The sequence below is a fragment of the Ipomoea triloba genome, chromosome 2 (genome assembly GCF_003576645.1).
Source record: "Ipomoea triloba cultivar NCNSP0323 chromosome 2, ASM357664v1".
In the NCBI taxonomy this organism is placed as follows: domain Eukaryota; kingdom Viridiplantae; phylum Streptophyta; class Magnoliopsida; order Solanales; family Convolvulaceae; genus Ipomoea; species Ipomoea triloba.
The window spans coordinates 2054556-2065766 of NC_044917.1; the positions used below are offsets into that span (position 1 = coordinate 2054556).

Below are 11211 nucleotides of genomic sequence, written 5' to 3' on the forward strand. Positions count from 1 at the left end.
TATATATATATATATATATATATATATATATATATATATATATATATATATATATATATATATATATATATATATATATATATATATATATATATATATATAATGAAAGCATGTATTCCATATTTCTCCAATGCGTCACGTTCTGTGTAAATAAATATGTGCACACTTGGGCTGCACATCTAATGAGTCCATCTGTGAAAATAAACTAATGTTTTTTATGTATATATGAATTATGAATCATTAATTTTAATTCATTCAACTACCAGTTCAATTTATTTTCTTCAGCCATATTCAGTTCATGCATCACACATGCTGAAAATAGCTAGGACCATCTGCAATTGATGGTGATTTTACAGAATAATGGTGGGAAGACGATAAATACGCATAGTACAGTGTATTGAAGATATTCAAAATGTTAAGTGTTAATGAAAGGATAGAATATCCTTATCCTTTTTTGAATACTATTGACTTTGTTACAATGTAGTATCTGTTCATACATATTTTCTCAACTTACTGAAGCACAAAGAGCCAACGCCTCCACTGTAGTATCTGTTCCTTATCCTTAATTAGCACTACAATGTGGATGTATTATTTAATTATTAGAGGGGCTTAGCTCTGGCATGTTATACATTTATAATGTATCAATTGTAATACTTTTCGCATGTTATCCATGTTTGAATTATGAATCATTAATTCATTCAACTACCATCCTGTTCAGTTGTTCTTCAGCCATTGGTTATCTGTAGTTGATGATGATGATTTGACAGAATAATGGTTGGAAGAAGCTAGACTACACACATAAAATGGCAAGACAGTGTATCGACGGTATTCAAAATATTAAGTGATATTGGTGTTAGACACAAGGAATGTGAATAAAAGTTATACACAGTGTTTGTTTGACGACTTTTTCAAACACAGTATATGCTTTGATTACCTATATAATTACAAAACACATCAATTATCTAATTTAATTTAAATCAATTAACATTCCATTAATTCAACATTATCCTCATTATTTCATCGCGTTCTCTATGTATAGGATTTGAAAGCCATACTCATCTCTCCTCATTGCATTGTCTACTCACTTCACTGTCACTCGTAAGATCAATTATTGCCTTAATTTGTTTATATGTGTATTTTTAAAACATTTATTTCAATTATAGGGTCATATATATATAACCAAACATCAATATTAGTAATCATTGTGATTCTACCCAACTACCAAACATGAAAAATACTTACATCAAAACTCATTCTAATTACCGAGTATTTGATTCTCATTCCAATTTAAATTCCTATGTTCAAACCAAACACACCCTAAGAGTTAATGGAAGGATCGGATATCCTTATCCGTAATACTACAAGGTGGATGTCCTTGATACAATTAATTATGAATCATTAATTCATTTAGCTACCCAACCTCGTTGAAAATATGGTCATGAGTTCAATTGTTCTTTTGCCATTCACATGCTGAAAATTGGACAGTCAATGATAGCATTCCAATTTCGTTTTGCTTTCTTTCTGTAAAAGTAATTTAAGTTTGAATCCCAAACTCAAGAATCCATCACTATTTCTACCCTAAAAACAGGGATAAGAGATAAATTATGGGACGTATCTTAACTAGTATATATGTACCAAATGCTTATTCAAATTTTGTACCTTGTGACTACTAGCAAAGCAAAGCATGTGGACTTACTTTGAGTTAATTGACCCCGGGGGCCTAGAAAAAAAAAAGAAAAGAAAATATGAAATTATAAGAGTATTTTTTTTGGGTAACGAGGGAAAGGGAAACCCCACAACCACTACCCAACGGTGTGTACTAGTTAAATCTCGCATTATGACTTTAGTCGACAAATGATTACAAGGAGATAAACCAACGTAAGTTGCATTGTATGTAGGTGACTGACACGTATAGCTCAAACAAAAAAGACCAATAAATTATCCCCACCGGAAGCTGAACTTGAAACCTTGTGGCTATTTTACTTTATTTTCACATATAACATCCGATTAGTAATGATAGCATTCGAGCTAGCTAATTTCTATTATATCCCATTAGCGTGGATAAAATTTGACTTTTATTCAAGGTAAGTCCAACCCTTTTTAATTAAGAGTATAATATATCTCTGCAAAAATCAAACTTTTGACTAACATTAACTCTCGGCTTATCAACAGTTGGTTACATTATTTGAAACCAAAAAAAAAAAAAAAAAAAAAAAATTGAACAAAGCTTTCAACCTCTAATGAGTAAGTAAAATATCTTTCTCTTCTTCAAGAAGAGAGAGAGCTGTGTGGATCAACTTTGAGATATATATGAGCTGTGAGGATCGTCAACGTCTACGCATTAACTATTGTAGTGGTACCCATCTTCCTTACTACAATTATTGCTCTTCTGCTTAATTCCCATGCCATGCAAAACATGCATGCTGAAATAGGTTCGTTCATGGTGGTTTTTTCATTTTTTTTGAAAATACAAAATATGTCTCATTTTCGCCTATAAATTCAGCGTTTTTCTGTGCATTGTATTCATCATCATCAACGCCTTCACAGTCACTGACATCCAAAAATATGTCTTCTTTTGCTTCCTCCTTTCTCTTGATATTCTTATTGTTATGTGTGGTTTCAGTTAGGGTTTCTGTTTCGTTAGAGAAACAGGAAACCTTTATCGTTCACGTGATGAAATCTGAGAAACCCATTGTTTTCTCCTCCCATCATCACTGGTATTCCTCAATCATCAGTACACTCTCGAACCACTCATCGTCATCATCATCAGAGCTCTTGTACACCTATGACCGCGTGGCCCACGGCTTTTCGGCTCGCCTGACGCCCTCCCAAGCGTCTGAGCTACGAAAAGTCCCGGGCGTGATCTCTGTCCTTCCGGACCAAATCCTCCAGCCCCAAACCACTCAGTCCCCTAAATTTTTAGGCTTGACTGAATCGAATGGTCTCTGGCCCGACTCTAATTTCGCAGATGATGTGATAGTGGGTGTTCTCGACACAGGAATCTGGCCCGAGCATCGTAGTTTCTCGGACGCGGGTCTATCTCCCGTTCCTTCCCGCTGGAAGGGCGCGTGCGAGGTCGGTCCGGATTTTCCGGCGACGTCGTGTAATCGGAAACTCATTGGCGCGCGTGCGTTTTACAAAGCCTACCAAGCTTTTGTGGGAAGAGCAATGGATAAATCGGCGGAGGTGTTGTCGCCGAGAGATACGAGTGGGCATGGCACGATTTGTACCTCTATTGCAGCCGGGGCGAGTGTTCCAAACGCGAGCTTTTTGGGGTACGCGCTGGGCGAAGCGAGAGGCATGGCGACGAAAGCCAGGATAGCTGCGTACAAAGTTTGTTGGAGCTCAGGCTGTTCCGGTGCCGATTCTCTCGCTGCCATGGATCAAGCCGTTGCAGACGGCGTGGACGTGATTTCTATTTCTCTTGCACGTCCCTTCGCTGTGCCCTACTTTCAAGATAACATAGCAATCGGAGCTTTCGGTGCGGTGCAGCAAGGCGTGCTGGTTTCCTGCGGCGCTGGGAATTCTGGCCCTGATACAAATACCGTCGATAACGTCGCGCCGTGGATTCTCACGGTCGGTGCTTCCACGATTGATCGGGAAGTCCCGGCCGACGTGGTGCTAGGGGACAGGCGGGTCTTCACTGGAGCCGCCTTGTCCTTCGGCGCTCCACTAGGCCAAAACAAACTTCCGGTGGTCTACGGCGGCGATGCCGGCAGCATGATATGTAATATCGGACAACTTTCGCCTTCAATAGTCCGGGGAAAAATCGTGTTTTGTGAGTCCTTATCAAAAGACGATATTCACGCCGTTTCAAAAGGATTTGCTGTGCAACAAGCCGGCGGCGCTGGAGTCATCATTGCTAACCAGCCTAATTACGGCGATCAGCTTTACGCACAGCCGCATCAGATTCCGGCGTCACTTGTTAGCGTAAACGACGGAAACCAAATCCGGGCGTATATAAAGTCGAATCCCTGGCCAACCGCTACAATTTCATTCCGAGGAACCGTAATCGGAGGAGCCTCCTCCCCGTCGGCACCGCGCGTGGCGGCTCTCTCAAGCCGCGGCCCCAATACTATCACTCCTGAAATTCCCAAACCGGACTTGATTGCGCCAGGAGTGAACATTCTAGGGGCCTGGACAGGCGCCAGAAGCCCGGTGCCGCAATTGCCTTCCGCCAGGCTGGAATTCAATATTGACTCCGGCACGTCCTTGGCCTGTCCTCACGTCAGTGGATTGGCGGCCCTGCTTCGAAAAGCCCATCCAAATTGGAGCCCCTCCGCCATCAAATCCGCGCTCATGACAACGGCTTACACGGTCGACAATTCCGGAGGGAATCTCATAGATCTTTCCACCGGAACCCAATCCGTTCCGTTTTTTCATGGATCCGGGCACGTTGATCCAAACAGGGCAATGGATCCGGGTTTGATCTACGATCTGGATGTCAGTGATTACGTGGATTTTTTATGTACCATTGGATATGACAGTCGGCTAATTTCGCTCTTCACCCGGGATTCTTCTCCGGTGGATTGCCGCACACGAAGTTTGGGGAACCCCGGCTCTCTAAATTACCCTTCCTTTTCAGTTATTTTCTCTGATTTTAACGAAATAACATACCAGAGAACAGTAAAAAACGTGGGGAGTGATAAAAACGCTGTTTATGAGGTAAAAGTGAATATTTCTTGGGGTATTGAAGTCAGTGTATCACCGACTAAACTGGTGTTTAGTGAGAATAACGATACGCTATCTTATGAGGTAACTTTTAGAATGCTTAGATTATCTGGCTTTGAGGCATACGGGTCGATAGTTTGGGAGGACGGGGTGCATGTTGTTAGTAGTCCAATAACTGTTATTTGGGAACCTAATAGTTTGCTGTCTAGCTAAATGCTAATTAAATGTCTGCATAAATAATGGGCCTAGTTTGCTTTTGTGTAGCTCATATAATGGAATAAATCCACATAATATATACTATTATGGTGGATAAACTTAGGTATAAGTGTGGTGCAGAAATGTGCCTAGCCTCTGTTGTAATAAAAAATCCACATATAGATTATTATGGTGGATAAATCTATATATAAGTGTGTAATAAAATGGGTCTAGTTTGTTCTTATGTAACCCATGTAATGGAATAAATCTATATATGAATAATTATGGTGGATAAATATTTTAATGTTTGATATTATTATAATTACTGCAATATAATCTCATTTATATTTCTCCTATATATGCATCGTTTTCTGGGTAAATCACCATAATCTTCTACTATAATAAAGCAGAATCATTTTAGAAAATAAAAATAGGAATAAACTCCCGCCAAAACAAAAGGGTTGGCTGACTGGCTCTTTAATTTGGAAGAGAAGAGAGGAGATTCATGGTCAGTAATTTTCATTATTCATTTAATATGGTAATGGTTTATATTCCCAAAGTTAATATTCAAAATCAACTCAAATCTGACTAAATATGGAAATTTAATATGGTAATAGTTCATATTCCCAAAATTAATATTCAAAATCAACTCAAATCTGATTAAATATGGAAATACTATTCAGCCGTTTGGCATTTCCCATAATACAATCATTGGCATTAATTAACAAGATAAATGTTAACGATTGGTATACATCAAGTGTTTAACCTATTTATAAATAGGTCATTTTGTTTCAAACACAAACTCCTCAATTATAATTCAACATCAGACTATAATGTTTGTGCAGACTTGGCAGGCTATAAGTGCTAAAGGACAGCGCTAATGTGCTTCAGCTCATCAGCTGTGCGAATTGCTTCAACGGATGAATGTCAGCCTCCACCTCCTCATTATGTGAAGGTTAATATTGATGTTGCTATGGATATTGAGGGCCGGCGTATGGGGTTCGGGTGGGTGGCTCAAGGCGAGAGGGCGGTGGTGATTGGAGTCTGTATGTTTACGAGTCTTGGGCTATTCTTGGTCCGAGAGGCGGAGGCCAGGGGTGCTCGGGAGGCTCTAAGTTGGATCAAGCAAAAGGGGTGGCAACGGGTTATCCGGGAAACGGATGCTTAGGTGGTTACGCGTGCAGTGACGGATGGAGTGGCATGGAGTGAATATCACTCCATTCGAGGCGATTATCCAGGATATCTGTGATCAATTGCAGCTATTGCCTGGGGTTTGTTTTCAGTTTGTTAAACGCGAGAGTAATCAGGTAGCCCATAGAGTTGCTAGAAATGCTTTATGTAATATTAGAAGGGAGAGATCAGAGTGGAGTATGTTACTTTTATGCTTTATTTCCTTTCTGATGTTCTAAGTGGATTTGGTTTTTAAGTAATATAATGAAAGTTTGTTGTGTTTGATTTCAAAATAATAATAATAATAATAATAATTCAACGTCAGAGTTCCAATCAGCAGCTACCAAAATATAACAATGCTTTGACTACAATTGTACAAGTACGCAGTTCAAATGTATCGCCTCTACATTCTTGGGCGTGAAATCTCACCATTGAATACATGGATGAGTGCAATTAAAGTCGGTATTGTACATACATACCATATACCCAGAACAGAAAGGTAATGATTCAATCAAATGTAAAGAAGCCATATTCCATGACTCAGAGGTATGTTTTCATTTTTGAGATGTTTTCCAAAATATTGAAAGCACACATTTTTTTTATTTTTTGTGTTTTTTCAAAATGCTGAAAGCATGCTTAGGAATAAAAACAGCTTCTTTACCAATATTTTTTTATAAATAGGAAACTTTTCTTCATGCTCGCATTCCCAAAGAGCATGTTGATAAGTATCTTACCGAGTTCAAGGAAGGAAGAGTATATGGTGTGAAAAATTTCTTGGTTATTATTAATTTCTACACATACAAAACTAGCCCTCACAGATACATATTAAAATTTAATTATCAAATTGTTGTCAATGAATACAAGAATGTAAACTTTCAAGTATTTAATTGGTACGTGAAAAAAATCACAGCAGATTTGAGGTGAGGAAGAATAGTTAGAAAATTTGCACAATGCATTTGATTTGATGAGGATTAATACTGATACAACACTAAGCTAATACTTCTTTTTTTATGTTTAGACTTTTCATTCTGTAAACGTATGTAGTTGATTGTGTGGTTACTATTGCACAACTGTATATTTATTTTGACTATTTTTTACAGGTCAAATGGATTTGGAGGTTATATTCAATCGGCTACACCTTTAACATGTAGTTAATTGTAGGGATAATTAAGGCATATTATATATAAATCAGAGACTAATAGATGCACCAAAATCTTCTTACACATTCTGACTTTGCAATTTTTTAATACAATATATTAGTCTATGAAAGGAGACTTTATGGGTAGCTTTGTGCTCATGTTACTAAATCTGTAAACGCACATGAATAGTCACTATTATTCAAATTAATAGGATCATCTAAGAATTTGATACATTAGTTTGATACTATAGTAGTTTTCAGTTGAAGCAAATATAGTAGTGGAAAAATATTAAATGAAGTACCTTATGTTGATTTGAATCTTTTCATCTAAATTCCTTCGTAGCGTTAAAAAATAGTTAGTTGTATCTATAATAGTTTGTCCACATACATGTGAAATAAATATAAATTGAATTGGGAGTGTTATCGTTATTATTTAAACTACATTGAGTATCAATAAAGAACTTTCGTCATGCTACCTTTATATGCTTAAATTAAACTATCAACACAAACACAGATAAAATATTTATTTACAGATAAATAATAGAGTAGATTTGTCAAATCTCATTACATATACATGAAATTTGACCAGTAACTTAGCTCCAACCAGAGAGGAGTAGTGACTACACTACACAACTTACCAAATTTAATATACAACAAATGCATGCATTAATTTGACAGTAAGTTGCACATATACAACTAAAATCCCCAACCGTATATAAGCAATTGAAAAAAAAATCCTAGATTATACGCAGAGAAGGATCATCGGTGATAATGCCACCCTTTGGACGCCGACCTCGAATTTGCCGGCTGCTAAAACTCGACGACATCTTCTTCTTGAAGTTGAGACTTCAAATAAATAAATAAATAAATAAATAAAAGGTCATTAACATAGTATGAAAGTAAACACCTGTTTTCTTCCAAAGATGAAGAAGATCAAGCTCTTAAAGTCAAAATAATGGACCAAATCGGAAATCGCAGTGGACGTATGTTGATTTGAATCTTGAGAGATTATATAGCTAGGTTTGCATTTTCTTATTAACAGAGTATAATATAAATTGAAAATTCTTTATAGGTAAAAAAATAATAAAGGTAATCATTTATAGTCTCATATATGTAGGAAACTATAGAAATACGTACCAGTTCAACTTTTAGTATTCCAATGCTAATTTCTAAACACAACTTTAATTACTGATTTAAAAATAATGATAACATAGAGATTATTCATAGTAGCAGTGCATAATAAAATATATACAATTCTATTACAAACTCCTTATCTCAGAAAGCATATTGATGAGCAAATATATAGTTTTAAATCCATAAAGAATTTAACAACTTCTACTTAACAGCTCAAATTTCTTAATGCTTAGTTAACTTACAGGTACATAGGCTATTTGGCATGCCCTTCTTAGTGCAATCTAGGCCTAGAAATATTATTTATATATATATATATATATATATATATATATATATATATATATATATCAATATTGTGTTCTAGGGGTGATATACTGATATTGTCATCAATGTTGCATCAAGTTGCATAGCTTCATTATTTTTGTCTGGTGATAGGACTGCACATTATGTGTTTGCAATACCCATATCAATAAATGAAGACTTCACGTGTGTACGTCTCGGATTAGCAAATTTAAATCATTAAAAATATTAATTTGACCCTTTTCCCTAATTTTGTAGTGACTCGAATACCGATAGTAATTCAACCACCGTTTGTACCTTGAAGTGTTTAATAATGTGTAATATTTTGTTTGGTACATAATACACTATGACAATTTTATTTTTTTAAAAATAAACTCTTATTCGTGTTTTTTTTTTAACATCAAATACCTGATAAGTGCAAAAGATACCACTTTTATAAGGTTAACGGCCCTTATGAATGTTTTAGTCCTAATTTGCTTAGACCCCGTTCCACGCTTGGCTAATTGTTTTGTAGGTAAAAGATGTGCAAAAAGGGCAGGAAATGACAACATTTCAGATAAGTGAAGAACAAACCAAAGTTGGAGCAAAAAATAGGCCAGGACTGCAGTGGACGCGCGGTGGACGCGCGTCCACCCATGCGTCCAGGCCTGCGTCCGAAATTATGCTTGAAGAAGTTTGGCAGCAGAACAGTAGTCTGCTGTGGACGCGGGTTGGACGCCCACGTCCAACTTTCAGCCCTCTGAAGTTTGGAGTCTGTGCAGCAAAAGGCACGCTGGACGCGCAGTGGACGCGCGTCCAGCCGTGCGTCCATCGCGGAAATTTCAGCAGTTGGGCGAGATTTAAAAGGGGAATTGAGCCATTTTGCAGGGGATCGATCACACTTCAGTTTTAGACCACTTTAGAATATTTCTCTCTCTAGGATTAGCCTAGAGAGATCTCTCCCAATTCACTCCACATTGCAATTCTTAGTTTAGATTAGAATTAGAGAAGAATTCCATTGGTGCAAGATTGTGATCTACATTCAAGTTCAAGATTAAAGTTCAATTTCAAGTTCAAGTTCAAATTCAAAGTTCAATTCCTAGCTAAGTCTTCCTTTTAATTTCTTGTTATTACTTTTGTCTTTTGCTATTTCAATTCCAAGTATGATTAGATAGATCTTTGTGGATTTGGATTGAGCAATTTTGTATGGATGTTCTTGAGCTTTGAATTGATCAATTAGGTTTTGCAATTGCTTTGATTATGAGTTTGATTGTGTGAATGGTGATCTTCTTTGACTCTTGTGTGGGAATGATCAACCTATATGAGAGATGTTTGGAAAAGGAGTCTCACTTACGAGAGTAAGGTTACTCCTTAGCCTAGCCTAGCACATTTCCCTCTCACCTTTGAGAAAAGGGAGAAGTGGAAGATAAGAGGCACATAACGTGTTTGACGAAATGCCTCTCCTAGCCTAGTGATCACAAGGATGACATTACGGTATAAGGAGTGAGTCCATTGACCACGAGAGTGGCGGTGGTGTTGGTGACTTTATCTCATTTTCATTATCTAAGTGTTGCTAGCCTAATATCTTAGGAAATCAAGGATACCTATATGAGTTGATGACATTACGGTCTAAGGAGTGAGTCCCATTGACCACAAGAGTGGCGGTGGTGTTGGTGACCTTATCTCATTTTCATTATCTAAGTGTTGCTAGCCTAATATCTTAGGAAATTGTTTCCTTTGTTGTTCGAGTGAGTCCCATTGACCACGAGAAAAGGGAGAAGTGGAAGATAAGAGGCACATAACGTGTTTGACGAAATGCCTCTCCTAGCCTAGTGATCACAAGGATGACATTACGGTATAAGGAGTGAGTCCATTGACCACGAGAGTGGCGGTGGTGTTGGTGACTTTATCTCATTTTCATTATCTAAGTGTTGCTAGCCTAATATCTTAGGAAATTGTTTCCTTTGTTGTTCGAGTGAGTCCCATTGACCACGAGAGTGGCGGTGGTGTTGGTGACCTTATCTCATTTTCATTATCTAAGTGTTGCTAGCCTAATATCTTAGGAAATTGTTTCCTTTGTTGTTCGAGTGAGTCCCATTGACCACGAGAGTGGCGGTGGTGTTGGTGACCTTATCTCATTTTCATTATCTAAGTGTTGCTAGCCTAATATCTTAGGAAATTGTTTCCTTTGTTGTTCGAGTGAGTCCCATTGACCACGAGAGTGGCGGTGGTGTTGGTGACCTTATCTCATTTTCATTATCTAAGTGTTGCTAGCCTAATATCTTAGGAAATTGTTTCCTTTGTTGTTCGAGTGAGTCCCATTGACCACGAGAGTGGCGGTGGTGTTGGTGACCTTATCTCATTTTCATTATCTAAGTGTTGCTAGCCTAATATCTTAGGAAATTGTTTCCTTTGTTGTTCGAGTGAGTCCCATTGACCACGAGAGTGGCGGTGGTGTTGGTGACCTTATCTCATTTTCATTATCTAAGTGTTGCTAGCCTAATATCTTAGGAAATTGTTTCCTTTGTTGTTCGAGTGAGTCCCATTGACCACGAGAGTGGCGGTGGTGTTGGTGACCTTATCTCATTTTCATTATCTAAGTGTTGCTAGCCTAATATCTTAGG

General features: G+C 37.5%; 1 protein-coding gene across 1 annotated transcript; it reads left to right on the plus strand.

Moving 5' to 3' along the window:
* The first annotated feature begins 2013 nt into the window (after positions 1-2013).
* Positions 2014-5177, plus strand: LOC116010058 (subtilisin-like protease SBT1.4). The gene is made up of 2 exons (XM_031249321.1): positions 2014-2084; positions 2433-5177. The coding sequence occupies exons 1-2, from the start codon at positions 2014-2016 to the stop codon at positions 4882-4884; spliced, it is 2523 nt and encodes an 840-aa protein (XP_031105181.1). The 3' UTR covers positions 4885-5177.
* Positions 5178-11211: the final 6034 nt, after the last annotated feature.